General features: G+C 46.3%; 1 protein-coding gene across 2 annotated transcripts in view; it reads left to right on the forward strand.

Annotated features, from left to right (window-relative positions):
* The window catches only part of col5a3a (collagen, type V, alpha 3a), a 40,857-nt gene that overhangs the window by 7,764 nt on the left and 15,321 nt on the right, over positions 1-17,772 (forward strand). The window contains exons 3-27 of one of the 2 annotated variants that reach the window (XM_029159180.3): positions 247-460; positions 735-897; positions 7,460-7,588; positions 8,751-9,170; positions 9,873-9,992; positions 10,103-10,219; positions 10,321-10,374; positions 10,462-10,503; positions 10,793-10,855; positions 11,793-11,867; positions 12,027-12,110; positions 12,254-12,310; positions 12,558-12,611; positions 12,739-12,792; positions 12,873-12,926; positions 13,400-13,453; positions 13,680-13,733; positions 14,140-14,184; positions 15,404-15,457; positions 15,645-15,689; positions 15,890-15,943; positions 16,197-16,241; positions 16,572-16,625; positions 17,050-17,094; positions 17,443-17,496. In XM_029159180.3, coding sequence (XP_029015013.1) covers positions 247-460; positions 735-897; positions 7,460-7,588; positions 8,751-9,170; positions 9,873-9,992; positions 10,103-10,219; positions 10,321-10,374; positions 10,462-10,503; positions 10,793-10,855; positions 11,793-11,867; positions 12,027-12,110; positions 12,254-12,310; positions 12,558-12,611; positions 12,739-12,792; positions 12,873-12,926; positions 13,400-13,453; positions 13,680-13,733; positions 14,140-14,184; positions 15,404-15,457; positions 15,645-15,689; positions 15,890-15,943; positions 16,197-16,241; positions 16,572-16,625; positions 17,050-17,094; positions 17,443-17,496 — 2,204 coding nt within the window. The remainder of the gene's footprint in view (positions 1-246; positions 461-734; positions 898-7,459; positions 7,589-8,750; positions 9,171-9,872; positions 9,993-10,102; positions 10,220-10,320; positions 10,375-10,461; positions 10,504-10,792; positions 10,856-11,792; positions 11,868-12,026; positions 12,111-12,253; positions 12,311-12,557; positions 12,612-12,738; positions 12,793-12,872; positions 12,927-13,399; positions 13,454-13,679; positions 13,734-14,139; positions 14,185-15,403; positions 15,458-15,644; positions 15,690-15,889; positions 15,944-16,196; positions 16,242-16,571; positions 16,626-17,049; positions 17,095-17,442; positions 17,497-17,772) is intronic. The other variant, XM_029159182.3, reaches the window with a different exon arrangement.

Here is a 17,772-nt window from a genome sequence, read left to right on the forward strand (position 1 = left end):
AACTGTGCTGACGAGCCTCAGTCTGATCTATAAATTTATTTTTTAGAGATTGCTCTCTCGGTAAAACTCTAATAAATCAGTCTCTGTACTCGTTACACTCCCGGGTTTCAAGGGCAATATTTTTCATCATTATTTTTTTATTCAGGTCTCGCTGGCAGCAGGTGGTGCCTGGATGTTATGAAAACGGCTGCTACCTGCTGGGCTCGCTCTTCCATGACTTAATGACCTTCTCCTCTCCTCATCCAGAGTCGAGCTTTCCGGAGAACTTCTCCCTGATGACAACGGTGAGGGCCAAAAAGGACGCCCAGTTCTTCCTGCTGTCAGTGTATGACGACCAGGGGGTGCAGCAACTGGGCCTCGAGGTGGGACGTTCACCCGTCTTCCTCTACGAGGACCAACACGGGCAGCCCACACCGGAACAGTACCCCACCTTCAAGAAGGTCAACCTGGCAGATGGAAAGTGGGTAGAACCAGCACCTAGAACTCTGCACCAGACCTGCGCTGTGCTACTGCTCGCTCCATGTGCTTGACCTTGACTGACCTTAAAGAGATACTTGCAGTGCACCTTCTCCTATAATATGTTTTTTTATGTGATTTGAGGAAGTCAGACCTCACAGTTCAGACCCCTTTGCTTTGTTTGGCAATTTCCGAAGCATTAAAACACCTGTGTAGCACCTCATTTTCCCATTAGAGATGACCTTTGTGTAAATGCTCGCTCTGTCCTTGGCTTTCAGATGGCACAGGATAGCCTACAGCGTGCAGGACAAGACCGTCACCCTCTACCTGGACTGTCAGAGGGTGGAGACCCTGGAGCTGCTGCGAGGAGACCATGCTGCCGTCAGCACAGGCGGCGTTACCGTGTTTGGCACACGCCTGCTGGATGAAGACGTATTTGAAGTAGGACATTATCGCTGACCAATGCAAATAATCAACTGTTCAATCGTCTAATTTGATTGTACTTGTTAGCCTGTATCACACACTAATGCTGTAGCTGTACTGGCACTCAAAACAGCTTCAAGGTCACAGAGGTTAGTCAAGTGAGTGAAAGGGGGCGTTTGGGAGGGTTTGGGGAGGAGACGTGATGTTTAGACATGTCCAGCCTCATTACTTCCACTGCCAAAGCCAAGAAATGACACATTTAGATAGATCTTGAGCTACAGATGAGTTTTATTTGGATCGAAATGGCCACCTGTGCATTTGAGCTGTAAGAAACATGTCACAGGTCCTGGCCATCACGTCTTGTGATATCCGGTCGGACAGGTAGCAAATGCTCCGACCCTTTTCGGTCGGACAGGTAGCAAATGCGCCGACCCTTTTCGGTCGAACAGGTAGCAAATGCTCCATGCAGCAGGGGATCGGGTCGGACAGGTAGCAAATGCGCCGACCCTTTTCGGTCGGAGCATCGGAATGACCCCATAAAACCTGCAGTCTCGAAACATTTGTGTCAGACCCTAGAAATATAGAGAGGTATCAGGATGAGTCCTCCTCAACTTTCCCGAAAGAAACTGTTTTGGTTATAGACGGGCTCGGTAAAAAGCTAGGCACGGGGGCCTATGGGGCCGTGTACAAAGTGCTATGCTCGAAGACCGCAACGTCATATGCTGTGAAGCTCGACTACGTTTCTTCCCTTGAGTATGAAGCTGAACGAGGGAACCTTGAGAGAAATTACTACCGTCTGCGCTGGAACCTCATCCCTACATATTGCATCTGTTTAAGTGTTTTTTGTACGATAACAGCACGGCTTTGCTTATGCCGGTTGTGCCATACAACCTGACTCAGGCGATTCAGGGATCCAACGGATTACCCAGGAGTTTCGTGGCCAGATTTTCCAGACAAGTCGCTTCGGCTCTGGTACACATGCACGACATGGACGTACTGCACAGGGATCTGTGCCCGTCGAACATCCTGCTAACCGATAACTTGATTGTGAAAGTAGGGGACATGGGTTTGGCCAGGTACAGGGCCAGACGGATGTCCTCTCAAGTCGTCAAGGAGCCGTACAGGGCGCCCGAACTGCTTATGCAAGCGCACAAGCCTCTGTGTCAGTATGGCTGTGCCATAGACATCTGGAGTCTCGGGGCCGTGATGGCTGAGGCGACCGAAGGGACCGCGGTTTTCCTAAATTCTGAAGCTGTGACCACGATACAACTAATAAAGACTTTGTGTTCTGAGGAAGATGGAGGCGCCGTAACCAAGAATCAAACGACACGTGTACCCAGGACTGTCATGGACAAATTGGTGGCCGATGTAACCTTTAGTCTATTGAGAATGCAGGCTGAAGACAGACCAACAGCTAGACAGTTTCTGGCCAACTCTACGTGGCGAAGCTTGGCTGCCGATGTGACAGAAGACGAACTGCGTGATATTTTGGATGGCTGCAAGACTGCAGTTTGGTCCAGTGTGTAATGCGAATGTGTGTGTTGTATGCTTTACAAAAAAAATAAATAGACACAAACCTCAAAGTCTTTTGTGGTCTGTGACTATGAGCTGGCTGCAAAATGAATAAAAAGAATGGCAGGCACTTCACTGATCAGGGGGAAATCGGTGAGAATTGTCTTCACGTTAGGTGAACAGTAAGCGTCATGATGTTTGTCAAACGTTTTATTACAAAGCTCAGTAAGTTTACAAGTCAAGAGATGTCACAAGGGTGACTAGCAGATCTAAAATTTACAGGCAAGGATTTATGTGGTGCAGGATCACAATTATTTGAAGTGCTATGGCACATCATGTGTGTGGCATGGAAGAGATATAAAGTGAGATGTGACATGCTAGAGCAAACTGTTATAACAAGGAGAATATGACACATGGCAGGAGCAACCAGCCGACACAGATGGCACAGCTTCCGTTGCCTCTGTAATAACGGTTCCAGTTATTGTTCATTTCCTGCACCTTCTTCATATAGTCCTCCACTGAAAATAAAGACAATTAGTTTTAGTTAAATCATCAGTTCCAGAAGTATTTCATTGTACATGTTTCTGTCAACATACATTCTTTCTTGTGTTTATTGTCTTCTGGGACTCTGTGTTTAGATGTGTCGATGTCTGTCAACACGTTCAGTTCAGGCACATATACTGTGGGTCTGGCTGCTGCTCGAGGACATGTGATGTTGTATCCTGCGTGCAAGAAACAGGCGGAACTGGCTGATGATATCAGCCCAAACAGAACCAGCATAGCCAAGGAAGTCATTGCGCAGTGTGACCCATCCAGTTCCTGGTTAGACCTTATATACTGCAGCCGCTGGGCGGAGCCTAGCAAATGCTCCGACCCTTTTCAGTCGGACAGGTAGCAAATGCTCCGACCCTTTCAGTCGGACAGGTAGCAAATGCTCCGACCCTTTCAGTCGGACAGGTAGCAAATGCTCCGACCCTTTCAGTCGGACAGGTAGCAAATGCTCCGGCCCTTTCAGTCGGACAGGTAGCAAATGCTCCGACCCTTTCAGTCGGACAGGTAGCAAATGCTCCGACCCTTTTCAGTCGGACAGGTAGCAAATGCTCCGACCCTTTTCGGTCAGACAGGTAGCAAATGCTCTGACTCTTTTTGGTCGGACAAGGGTCGAATACTCCGACCCGTCGATCTACGATCCTCCCGTCCCCGCGGGCCTCCCCGTGCAGGTTCTCCGGCTCTTGCGGGCCTCCCCGTGCAGCAGAGGATCGGGTCGGACAGGTAGCAAATGCTCCGACCCTTTTCGGTCGGACAGGTAGCAAATGCTCCGACCCTTTTCGGTCGGACAGGTAGCAAATGCTCCGACCCTTTTCGGTCGGACAGGTAGCAAATGCTCCGGCCCTTTCAGTCGGACAGGTAGCAAATGCTCCGGCCCTTTCAGTCGGACAGGTAGCAAATGCTCCGACCCTTTCAGTCGGACAGGTAGCAAATGCTCCGACCCTTTTCAGTCGGACAGGTAGCAAATGCTCCGACCCTTTTCAGTCGGACAGGTAGCAAATGCTCCGACCCTTTTCGGTCGGACAGGTAGCAAATGCTCTGACTCTTTTCGGTCGGACAAGGGTCGAATACTCCGACCCGTCGATCTACGATCCTCCCGTCCCCGCGGGCCTCCCCGTGCAGGTTCTCCGGCTCTTGCGGGCCTCCCCGTGCAGCAGGGGATCGGGTCGGACAGGTAGCAAATGCTCCGACCCTTTTCGGTCGGACAGGTAGCAAATGCTCCGACCCTTTTCGGTCGGACAGGTAGCAAATGCTCTGACCCTTTTCGGTCGGACAGGTAGCAAATGCTCCGACCCTTTTCAGTCGGACAGGGGTCGAATACTCCGACCCGTCGATCTACGATCCACCCGTCCCCGCGGGCCTCCCCGTGCAGCAGGGGATCGGGTCGGACAGGTAGCAAATGCTCCGACCCTTTTCGGTCGGACAGGTAGCAAATGCTCCGACCCTTTTCGGTCGGACAGGTAGCAAATGCTCCAACCCTTTTTGGTCGGACAGGGGTCGAATACTCCGACCCGTCGATCTACGATCCTCCCGTCCCCACGGGCCTCCCTGTGCAGCAGGGGATCGGAGCAAATGCTCCGACCATTTTCGGTCGGACAGGTAGCAAGTGCTCCGACCCTTTTCGGTCGGACAGGTAGCAAATGCTCTGACCCTTTTCGGGCGGACAGGAGTCGAATACTCCGACACGTCGATCTACGATCCTCCTGTCCCCGCGGGCCTCCCCGTGCAGGTTCTCCGGCTCTCGCGGGCCTCCCCGTGCAGCAGGGGATCGGGTCGGACAGGTAGCAAATGCTCCGACCCTTTTCGGTCGGACAGGTAGCAAATGCTCCGACCCTTTTCGGTCGGACAGGTAGCAAATGCTCCGACCCTTTTTGGTCGGACAGGGGTCGAATACTCCGACCCGTCGATCTACGATCCTCCCGTCCCCACGGGCCTCCCTGTGCAGCAGGGGATCGGAGCAGATGCTCCGACCATTTTCGGTCGGACAGGTAGCAAGTGCTCCGACCCTTTTCGGTCGGACAGGTAGCAAATGCTCTGACCCTTTTCGGGCGGACAGGAGTCGAATACTCCGACACGTCGATCTACGATCCTCCTGTCCCCGCGGGCCTCCCCGTGCAGGTTCTCCGGCTCTTGCGGGCCTCCCCGTGCAGCAGGGGATCGGGTCGGACAGGTAGCAAATGCTCTGACCCTTTTCGGTCGGACAGGGGTCGAGTACTCCGACCCCTTCGATCTACGATCCTCCCGCTCCCGCGGGCCTCCCCGTGCCCGTCCTCCGGCTCTCGCGGGCCTCCCTGACACGGAGCAACCTTCCCCGCGAGGAGACCCGCGCCGAGACTTTTTGTCTGTATGTTTGCCGAGTCTGTATGTTCCCTCTTTTGGGAAGAAGAGGGAACATACAGTACTGCAGTGAAACTTCGAGAGGGAGGGTTAGTGTTGCTCCCCACTGGCCTAATAGACAGAAAGTACAGCTTCACTTTAACCCTGAGAACAGTCTCTACACTACTACATCCACAACCTTCCAGTATTTCCTTCCACATCTATTGACATGCTTTTCCAATTTTTAAAATACTTTATATCCCTCTTCAGTTAAGAAATGTGTCTCCTTGTGGGCTCTATAAATTTCCTTTTTCAGAAGCAAGCGTTTAATCGTTGGCCTTCCTCCAAAACCACTCCCATGCTCTTATTTATTATCCTATGTGAAGTTAAGATGATGCAGTATTTGTGGTAATGAGTAATGCCCATTGGACCATGTGCTGATTAGAGCCATCCTTTAGGCTAAAGGGTTAATTCATTCAGTGCCTCTGTTTTGATTGTTTTCATTGAAACACAATGTGTGGAATCTATAGATATAAGTATGCAAGTTCTGCTATTATTTATGGCTGTGCATATGTAAACATCCGTGTTGTATACTGTACCTCCAGTGAGGTTAAAACCAAGGGAGAAGAGATATACCAGCCCGACCTCTGGCCCTCTGTTCCCAGGCCCTGGATGTGGGGAAGTGGCCAGTGTTCCAGCCCAGTCCTCCCAGCGTGGGAGCCCCACACAGGAGCCTAGGGACCACAGTCAGCCTCTAATGTCTCCATTGCTTCCAGATTGCCAGCAAATACCCAAATAAAATTAGTCTTTAAACAAAACACTCAGCCTGCATTTGCAGTAAAACGAACATTAAACTGCCCTCAGTTCAGGTTGTGCTGCTTCTTGGCGCAATCAGACTCGTGAATGTGGCTCCAACACGCTCGGCGCTTAGATAAAATCCAGTACAGGGTTTATTTGTTAGGAAATTCAGATAGATTCTGAAGTAAGAGCAGCTTTGGCTCACTGGCACAGGCATGTCGAAACCAGGACTTGTCAAGCATAGCATTAAAACGCCTTTGAATGCTAAGCATTTTCTGCTAGAATCAGTAAAGTCTGTTTAATCCATGTTTTGTCATGGCGATTACTTACAGTAGGTTTGATGGCGCACATGTTTTTGGTTACTTGTGAGCATCTGCACTTTGAGCAAATGAATTTAATTTCAGTAGCTCTCTGACCAACATTCGCTTGTTATTTACACAAAAAAAGCAAAGTGTTGCTTTGTATACGATTACTACTAGATGTGAATGTATTAGGGACGGACACAGAAACCTCGTTTTGAGAAGCAAGAGCAGCGTTGGCCTCGTGCAGGATGCTTGTCGATCAGACACTGAATGCCTCGCACCAGAGCAATCCAGGCAGAGCACGCTGGATTTCAGGGAGTGTTTTCCTCACTCTGCTTCTTTTTCTAGAGGCGAGAAACATGAACGCTTCTCTCTGAAAGTGTTGCCTTTGATCTCACATTAAGACAGGATTGGATTAGATTGGCTCAACTCCCTGTTGCCGTTCTCTGTGCACCTCAGTGGAGTCCTTTTTCTTTGCTCGACACTGGCTTTTGTCCAAATCAGGAAGGAACTATGACAAGTGCGTAGCAGCAGCTTTCATGTTTGACGTATTAAAGCAGAAATGTACAGTTTTGTGTGTGGTGTATGGATCAAGACCCTGCATGGACATGCACTGACGATAAAGCCTGATTTAACCTGTATTAGGAAAACAGAGAGGGGATGTTCTGATGCATTATAGCTCTGCCTGCTACCTGCTGATATGTTTGCAAAGGCCTGTTAGTTATATAGATTCATATTAAATCATTCGTTTATGTTAATTGGCGCTACATGTTCCAGCAGTGCCGTCTCTGTGCTTGTTTGCCAAGGCTAGGCCTCCACAGTGGGATGAGAAGTGAAAGGTCTTGGCAGGAGGGTGAGAGGGAGCTATTTGACTGTTTTGTGTACACAGCCAGAAGCCTCCCGGAGTCAGGGGAGCATAGAGATTCCACAGTCAGCACCAGTTCTCCAGAAGTGGCAGTTTGACGATGCTACTGTATTACACTTTGCGCTGTCACAGTGTCTGTGGTCTCACTGAATTTATTTATACTTGGTCCCGATGTGAGTGCAGGATAGCAGCTGCTGTACTATGCTTCTGACCTGGTCTGTTTTCTGCTTTACTTCAGGGGGATATTCAGCAGCTACTGATTGTGGAGGAGCCTCACGCTGCTGCTAACTACTGTGAGATCTACATCCCAGACTGTGACTCCGCTTTGCCCTACAACACCCAAGTCCTATCAGCCAAGCAGCAGGAGGTTAGTTCAGTTACCCAACAAGAGCCAATGCGTCTCCGCTTGACTGCAGAGATGGGACTAAAATTGCTTTTTTCTTTTTAAACTGATATCTTTGTTTATTTATTTTCATTGTACACAGGGGCTTGTATTTTCTACAAGCCCCTGTGTTTTAATCTGGAATTTAAAAGCCATGTAATAAATGATGCCTTGTCTGAAAGCTACTCAGTAAAAGGAGCACAAGGATCCATATCTATAGACCTGTGACTCTAATTTACAAGCAGACATCATCTCCAGTCAAAAGACGTCTGAGTGCTTGCAAGAAGACACTTGTGAGAAGGCGGAATAGGTCATCAGTCAATGCAGAAGTGTCTGCTGTCATAGGCAGCCGGTAGGAGAGCATTAGTCTCTCACACACACACATGCACACACACAAAGGCAGGAACTTATAATTCAAAGGTGATAATAGCTCTTCCCCTCCTCAGGGCGTGTATGAAAAATTCATCAATCATGAATATGAATTACAATATACTTCTTCGTTGGTGCCTGAAATATGAAGACAAAGAGAAAAGGAGGCAGCCACATGTGTGTGTCTGTTTGTGGTTGGGCTTAAATGACCAAACAGTGTGACTGTCTATCTGTCCAGCTGTGTGTCATGTGTTTGCATTGTGTGCGTGTGTGAGGTTTTGTGTATTATTGGAAACGCTGCCGACGCTGTTTGTTATTGTTACTGGGAGGCATTGAGACAGCAATCCAGCTGGCTTTTATAGAACTACAGCTGAGTCATGAGCTCAGAGTATCCAGAATATGTCAACATCTGTCACCCCACTGACCTACTTCCCATCACTGCTCTCAGCCCAATTTTCCATTAGCTCCACTGACATGCAGTGGACACGACTGTGGGGGACGACACAACCCACGCGTGTGTTTGCACAGTGGGGAATTAGCACCTCTACGGCATCACAGATAGGTTGACCTCTGACCCCCTGCGCAAATATGTCTCCTGCTTCGACTCTGTTTGCTCTTCTTCATTTCATGTTTGTTTACCAGCGCATGGGGAGTCACAGTAGGTGTCACCTTGTATCCTTGTATGCATCATTACTCGTGTACTTTCATTCACAACCGTGTTTGTTTCTCTCCACCTCTGGCCCGTGTCCTCATCTTGCGCTCCCGCTTTACGTGAAAGAGCCCCCGACTGCGCTCTGATGCGTTGATGCAACGTGACCAGCCCGATGAACCAAAGGTGGTCTCCGGTAGCGACAGCAAAGGCAAAAAGAACAAAAAGAATCGGAACAAGGGCACGAAAGGCAAAGGCAAGCGCAAAGGTAAAGGCAAGGGGAAGAAGGCGTCCAGGAAGAAAAAGCATGAAGACGAGGCTCTGGAAGATGGGTTCCTCCGAGTATCCACAGCAGCACCTGAGCATCTGCACCAGGAACCACTCATGACTACGGAGCTGCCTGACATTATGAGCACACTAGAAAGTGTTATTCCCACTGACGTCCTCGACAAGACCCTCATAGAGATGCCCACGCACGAACCTGATTTCACAAGCGAGGCGCCCACCGTGGTACCCAGTGCTTTGCCAGAATGGGTGGTTACTGAGGAGGTAGACCCGTTTACCCTGTAGATCCTCTCCACCTCCATTAGCAGTTCTAACCAGTCACGTCCCTAATGTGTCCTAACCGTAGCGAGCACCTCTTATCCAGTTGCTTTCCACCGCCACTAACCATCACCATCCTAATCATCTCTTCCTCAACATTGCTGCCGTTAAATGTACTGTGTGGCCTCTGGCTGTGCATATTTGAACATCATGGCCCTGGTACATTCACACTGTAAATCTGAATAACATTTTACGCATGCTACTTACAGTTTAGCTTTACTCAAGTTTACACATTGTGTAAGACTGAAATCTAACATGATATAATAAATGAGCGATAACATCATTATCATTATCTATTCATTATCTATTCAATTTCAGCGCCAACTCTTTCTTTATTTTTTTATTGTTTGTTAATTTGCCTCATTTTCATTGTTGCTGTAGCTTTTGCAGTGTCTTCCACGCTGCCACACAGATCTGATGTTGTCCAACAGATAATTACGTTCACGCACTGTAATTAACTGCACACCTGTCACATTGTATTCCAGATAACCAGCACTTTCCTGTAAAATCCACCTCTTTTGCATTTACAGTACATTCGAATCATACTTTACAAAATGTGTCTTTACTTGGAGGCACTGTTTGCTAATGAGCACTTAGTGTCCCCTGACATGTCTCTGCTATGACTCATAGCTGTGTGTTGGTTTTAAGGAGGACAAGTCAGTGAAGGAGCCAGTGGTGGAGGAGTATGGCGATGACCTTAACAAAGACCTTTATGATGATCTTGGTGTTTCCACGTTAACGTCGGGCCCAAATGTTACGGAAAGCGAGGTAGGTTAAATGCAAATACAAGATGTGTCTTCACCTCAGCGCAGAATCACAGCAAGACTATTTTGATGTTCACTACACCTGTCACTAATAGCGTTCTCATTCCTTGACAGATTTTCGAATATGAAGATCACAAGAACGACACAGACTCAGAGTACGAGGAGTATGAAATATACGAGGATGCCTTTGACTTTGCAGAGCGCGATCGAGCGGAGACGTGGAACGGAGAGGTAAATCTCAGAGCTCAGTCATCAAGTGGGTCATGTCTTAAATTGCCTGCGTCGAGTGATTTCTAACAATCCCCATCTACTCGCGTGTTTCTCCTCCTCAGGCTAGTTTCAGAGCAGAGAAAGGCCAGAAAGGAGAGCGAGCTGTTATCGAACCAGTGAGCGATCTTTACCTTTACTTTTGACCATGGTAATGACCCGATACTATCCTAATGCACATTCCATTACACTTCTGCTGTTTCCAGGGCACATTAGTGCAAGGACCCCCAGGTGCACGAGGTCCAGAGGTAGGTCAATACCCAGAGAAATCAAAAACTCCAAGTTTTTTTTCTCCGTATTTTCACAAAATGAACCATAATCTAAAACTAGAGTCATGCTGCCTGGAAGTAAAACAAATAAAAAATAAAGGTTAAATAAAGAATATCCAATGTAATATAGAGATGTTGAGGCTGGTCTAACCACCATAAAGAGAGTTAGTTAATCATCTCATGCGTTTTGTGTATTTGAATCTTGCATAGACCAAAAAAAATATCATTTGATCAAGAACTAAGCATGCAGCGAATGCTTCCTTCACAGGGGCTTCCTGGCCCAGCTGGACCAACTGGACCTCCAGGACCGAGGGGGGATCCTGGTGAAGTGGTGAGTGCGATTTCTGACCTCATTAGTTGAATTGACATAAGGGACTGAAGCCTTGGGTTCGGCTGCGACCTCAGCTACAAGTCAATGAAAGTGCTGGTCTCCTGGACTGAACTTGCTGGACTTCAGGGACAAACTCTGACTCACACATCTTTGACCTAAATTCTATGTTTTGTATTTGTGTGTGGGAATAAATATAACTGTCCATATTTCATCACAGTGGAACACACAGAGACATTTTCCTTTGTATAGTTATTGAAGTCACTCCCCTGGACATCTACTCAAACTCGAACTAACACCAACCCTTACATTTATCCCAGTTTATACTGTACAGTATGTATGTGTACTGTAGATTGAGGGTAATCTGCATATATTGTACATTACATACACATGGATATAAGTTGTGAACCAGTGCTTAACTGGTTTCTATTGCACATAATGGAATCATAAATAATAATGAATATATGTTTTTAACTACGTAAGTACAATGAGGTATAAGTCAATGAAACTTATTTATGCTGCTTTTCAACAAGTGTCAAAATTTTACCTATAAACATGTGTCAGTTATTAAACGACAGAAAAACAGTTCAATGTGTTATGTAGTGGAAACAATTTCTTAATATCTCAATAATGAAGTGATTACTACAATCATTATCACGCAATGCGTTTCAAAGACTCTTATTAAAATGAAATGTTAGGGTGTGTAAACCAGAGATAGGGCAGCACATGTGCTTAAGTGCCCTTAAGTAACAGAGCAAAGGTTGATTTTGTACAGATTAGAATACGTCACACACACACACCACACACACAGACACCACACAGACACCACACACACACACACACACACACACACACACACACACACACACACACACACACACACACACACACACACACACACACACGGATAAATCAGCCCTGACCTGTCTTCTCTTTTCAGGGTCCCCAGGGACGTCCTGGACTCGCTGGGGCTGATGGGATTCCAGGTCCTCCGGGAACACTGTTGATGCTGCCTGTAAGACCCTAAAGCACCCTAAAGCACGGCCACGCACTCACGCCAAACCTTTTTTCCAGTGTGGTGTAGTGGCCTGGCCACAAGGGGGGGCTGTGTGATTGAACTTCATTTACATGGGGAGTCCTGCAGTAGGAACTGAACTGACTCATCCTTTACCAGTTCCAATATGGAGGTGATTCCCAGAAAGGACCAGTGGTGTCCCCCCAGCAGGCGCAGGCACAAGCCATCCTGGAGCAAGCCAAGGTAAACTTCAAAGAAACCTTTGTTTCATAGTCATAGTCAACATTTTCATGAGACTATGTGAAGGCCACTGCACATTAAAAGCCAAACTTACCTCATGGCCTTGTGCTGCGAACCTAAACAAACCAGTTGGCTTCTTCTTACAGCTGTCACTGAAGGGACCTCCAGGCCCGTTGGGTCTTACAGGACGACCGGGCCCAGTGGTAAGAGATTCCTCTGACCTTGATGAAACGTGTATAAAGGCCCATGGGCTCCTGCAACCTTTGACCTCAACCTTTAACTCTAACTGACCACGCACAAGCTCCACCCTGTCATTTCCACATTAACCTGCAGTAACTATTATGCATGCTCGCATTGTTTACATTGCAGGTACAACCTGTCCTTATTTAGAAAAAAAACAATTGTATTTCTTTTGTTTCTGTGTCATATTTTATCAATTTTATATTACAGGGTCTTCCTGGTCCCAGTGGGTTGAAAGGAGACAGAGGAGACAGTGGCCCTTCTGTAAGGCCAAACATTTAATATTGCTTCAAACCTCTATTATCATTATCCTCATTCCATCAATTTTAACCATATTGATTTTCGTTTCTTCACCCTTTCATTTCTATTTGCCTTATCCTACGTCATATAGGGACCACGAGGGTTGCCAGGTCCTCCTGGAATAAATGGAAAACCTGGAAAGAGGGTGGGATGGACATTAACAAGCACTTTATATAATATACAGCAAAGACAAACAAGTTTACATCGATATATATGTGCTTGTAGGGACGTGCAGGAGTGGACGGAGGTCGCGGAGCTCCAGGTGAAACCGGCTCTAAGGTAAGTTTTGTATCAATATAACTGGTGAGAATCTGACATCATTAAAGCACTACTGATATACAGTAGGTATGAGTCAACATGAGATTGGAAGTGTAAGCCTTTAGGCATCCAGCCGCCTACTGCTTACTACACAGTAACAATAGAGCAACTCAACACGTAATGGCTTCAGAAAGAGCTTTGTACTGTAAATAAATAAGGATCCCCTGATGCAGAGTCTGACAGAACAGCATTGTCTTTATCAGTCAAAGCAGCATTTTAGCTGACCTAAAGCTAAAAACTCTCTCTCCTGGACGCGGACACGCAGAGCAGATGGGAAGCTCTGCCAGAGGAAATATTCAGCACAATTCAGCTAATGTTTACACATTACTGTGCATGTGTGTGTGTGTGTGTGTGTGTGTGTGTGTGTGTGTGTGTGTGTGTGTGTGTGTGTGTGTTTCAGATTTTAATGCACTTGCTTCTCTATTACTTCTCAGGGGGACAGGGGCTTTGACGGTCTGCCAGGTCTCCCAGGAAACAAGGGACACAAAGTGAGTTAATCTTGGTAACTTGTCATTGTCACCATATTTATTTAGTATTTTAAAAATTAACGCACTAACACTGCATGCACAAATGACTTACTTCGCATATGGCAGATGTTTATTTGCATATTATAATCATGATGATTGTTGTGATTTCTGTGGAGGCAGTGTATACTAAAAAGCATCTGCTGGATGGTCTATCTTCAAGCATGTAGCTAATGCTTTTCTCTTGTAGGGGGACAGAGGAAGGCCTGGTCCTCTAGGGCCGGCTGGAGAGCCAGGAGACAAGGTTAGTGCGTAGTACTTTCCAAAATGTATTTAACAGCAAACAAAGCCAGCTTATGTTTCCATCACACAGGGATAAAGGGAAAGTTCTACTGAAATGAAGACATAAACTCCTGAACCTTTATTTCAGCTATTTTGGACTGTGTTCAAAACATGGAGGCTATTCAGTGTATTACATAGAACAGACAATATGAAAGATATAAGCTTTGTCATAATAGTATCACTCTACGCAGGCAGGTGGTGAAGTCTAAGACAGAACGTATTAGTCTTTTCTCAAAGCTATTTGAGCCTGATCTGCCAGGCTGTTCTTTTCTTTAATGTGCTGTTTTTACACGTTATATCTTTGGAGACATAAATGCATCCCCACCTGAGGTTAGTGTTGAATGGGTTTCTTTTGTTCATTGTTTCAGGGACCTGATGGACCTCTGGGGCCAAGAGGGCAACCAGGCGAACCTGTAAGAAGCCACATGCTTATAACATACAGCAAGTCTAAATTTAAATGTTTATTGCTTCTTTTAATCAGGTAAAACTGCACAAATCACCATTTTGTCCTTCTATCATTTGATCCGCTTTATCTGAGCCTTTCCCAGCTGTCGTTGGGCAGGTCACCCGTCCATCAAAGCTTTTTATGTTTCACAGAGATTCACAAGTGCTTTCATGAAGCCTTCTGATGGTGTGATAGGAGATGGTCAGGTTTAGGCTTTAGCAGAAGTTTCAAATAAAGCTTCAAAACATATAAATAAAAACTCCAATGCTCATACTGTGCATGCACAGTATTTTACAATACACAAGGTCCATGAAACAGTAGGGCCGTCAAATCATATTAATGCAATACTGACAAATTACTCATCCTAAAATTATACAGAAAAGGTCACTGAAAGCCTGCAAGAACACAAAGTACGCTGGTGTATTCATAGTGTTCATATAGTGTTTTTGAGACGTTTGCTGCGAAGTGACTTTGGGTCATTGAGAAATGATCATTAAGCTCCTAAGAAAACTGCTGAAGAACTGTCTTTTCTTTTGCGTACCTCTGTGAAGCACACTGCATGATTGGTTGTGACTCACACTATATCTTTCTCTCAGTAGGCGAGGCTGGGGCTCAGCGGGCTACTGTCCTTCCAAATACATCACCTGGTGCAGAAAGAAATAGTGCCATAAGACATGTTAGGAAAGCTGTGTTAAAGCACAAAGAAGCTGGAGAGGAGAGGGCCTGGCTGTTTTGATGAGAGAGAGGGAATGGTGGGAAACGTGAGGCCGTGAAAGAAAGAACGCCAGACAGAAATCTGTTCGGTAGCGAACAAGATAAGAGGGATGGAAGGAGGAAGGAGAAAAGGCAGAGACTGGGAGAGGAAAGAGATAAAATCCTGGCCTGAATGATTATATTTCCATATCAATCACTTCCCAGGAGATCACAGATGTGGCTTTGGAACAGGTGGCTTGGCCAGCGTACAAAGAGGGAGGCTGACAAAAACAAGAGCACACAAACACGTTCACGCACGCTCTCCGCGGTGTCACATAAGAAACCAGATGCACATGCACACACCCTCTAAAATATATTGTGTCTCTTCCTGTTTTTCGCCCACTCTCTTTAGTGCTGATGTGTGATTTAGTATTCCACACTCACTCTGCCTCATCATGAATGCAGTTAGGCTATTTGCTGTGTTTTGTCTCCAGGGTCCTAGGGGTCTTGTCGGGCCAAGAGGGACACCTGGTCCACCCGGCCATCAGGTAAGTCAACACTGCCTTGATTACAAAATCAAAGCCACTCAGTGGCGTTAACTCTATAAATGTCCCCAAGTGCATAGAGTTATCAATATGCCCGTGTCTATTAAGACCACAGCTGCTCAACTGCCTATTTTTTCCTATCAACATTAACATTTTGTTTAGGATTTTCTATTGCTTTGTATGTGTGCAGGGTATTAGTGGAACTGATGGAGTACAAGGGTCAAAGGGTAACCCGGTCAGTCTTGCTACTTTTCATCTATTTAATTCAATTCTGATCTGATCTGCATTACTGCCTAATACACTCTAGTCAGTGGATAAAAACTATAGTACAGTTTGGTTTCGTAGGGAACCTGTTAACCATTAATCTGAGGATAAGATGAAGATGAGCACACATATGTACAGGTGTGACCTCCATTGCTGTGTTTTTGTCATTAGGGCCCATCTGGAGAAATAGGGCCTCCTGGTCAACAGGGAAACCCAGGACCACAGGTGAGCAGCTACATGAACCCATTTGCTCTCCCGTATATTGTAAATGTCGATGGATTTAGGCACAGGGTATAATGTTGCTTTACAATTCAAACGTATGACACAAATGGATTAAAAATTCAAAGCTGACTTTTTTAAATGTTACTGAGACACAACATTTTCATTTTTCAAATTCACTGCTAAACAACTCACAGTTGTTATACTGTACTCCAAGACTTGTAAGACTTAACCTGATTGATGCTTTGCTCTGCGTCAGGGTTTGCTTGGTCCTCAGGGTCCCATCGGACTGCCAGGAGAGAAGGTAGGTAGCATGTCTCTCACTTAATTTCAGACATAAAGCTGTGACCTTTTGATCCCTGTCATCGCAAACCCTGGGGGGGCAGAACAAACCAGCCACTTCTGGCTGCCATTCAGACAAGACAAGCCTGTACAGAAAATCAATACACTGGCCTTGACAGATGCACGTCACAAAACTAGACTGATAAGAAGAATTAAAAGTGAATCTAGTAATGCTGCAAATACAAAATATTAGATAAAAAAGCAGTTCTGTGGTAAATGTTGCTGCTGGTATTTTACTATACGTTATCAAAAGCTCTGTTCCAGTGTTCATACCTGTGTCTGTCCTATACAGGGTCCCCAGGGGAAACAAGGATTGCAGGGACTGCCAGGCATTGATGGGCCTCCTGTAAGTACACAGAGAAAAATGAATACATATGTATATGTATCAAGAGGAGCCAGCTGAGGCGGCTCGGGCATCTGTTGGATGCCTCCTGGACATTTCCCTGGGGAGGTGTTCCGGGCATGTCCCACCGGTAGGAGGCCCCAGCGAAGACCCAGGACACACTGGAGGGACTATGTCTCTCGGTTGGCCTGGGAAACAATGTATTGAACCAATATATTTTTAACAGCAATTGCACCCTGGCTGAGCGGAAGTAGTGACCTTTGTAGTGTTCTGTTAAGCCTTCTGATATTGTCAGTGCGGCTGGGGTTTTCATTTTCCATTGGTTGGTTGCATTTTGAAGTTTTAATCAAGGGTGAAGATTCAATCACTACTAATGATGTAGTTAAAGTAGTGCTCAGTCGTTCTGATTCCTGTTTTCCTGCTTCAGGGACATCCGGGAAGAGAAGGCCCCCCAGGAGAGAAAGGCATCCAAGTGGGTAACCGCTCATGAGGCTTTTCTGCTGCAGTGTCACCAAGCTCTTCAAAATGCAACAGCATGATTTTTCTTGCAAAATAACTGTGCACTCATTGACATTATGTTACAATAGGAGACTAATTATTATAATTATTGGTTTCCTTCCGTGTCATTATCTTTCTAGAACAAGAGTATTAATTCATTAGAGTCAGCAGCATGAAGTTATCAACATCACCTTTTTTCTTTCTTTCGTGTGACTGTAAAGAATAGTGATGCGCTGACGGTGCTGTACAGTCACAGAAATTCATTTTTGCTACATATAAAAATTGAAAAATACTGTTCTACTTTTTTTTTCTTCTTATGTAGGGTTTGCCAGGTGCTCAGGGACCAGTTGGGTACCCAGGGACCCGTGGAGTCAAGGTGAGACATAAATGCATCATGATCTCAGGTGTAATGTCCACAGAGATATTTATTGCCTTGCACACTTCATTCTGTGTGTACCTGCCTGTGACGGACAAGCTGTTCGAGTCCATGACTGACCGGTGACAGGTGGCGGGGGAGGGAAAGCACCTTCGTTCCCCATGGGACTGCTAACAACAGAGCGAGGAACATTTGATAGAGAGGAAAAATGTCAGAGCAAAGCGGTGCGCGTAAAAGCCGGGCAGTCCATTTTGAATGAGTTTGCCTCTAAGAGTG

This window comes from Betta splendens, chromosome 8 (assembly GCF_900634795.4).
Source record: "Betta splendens chromosome 8, fBetSpl5.4, whole genome shotgun sequence".
In the NCBI taxonomy this organism is placed as follows: Eukaryota; Metazoa; Chordata; class Actinopteri; order Anabantiformes; family Osphronemidae; genus Betta; species Betta splendens.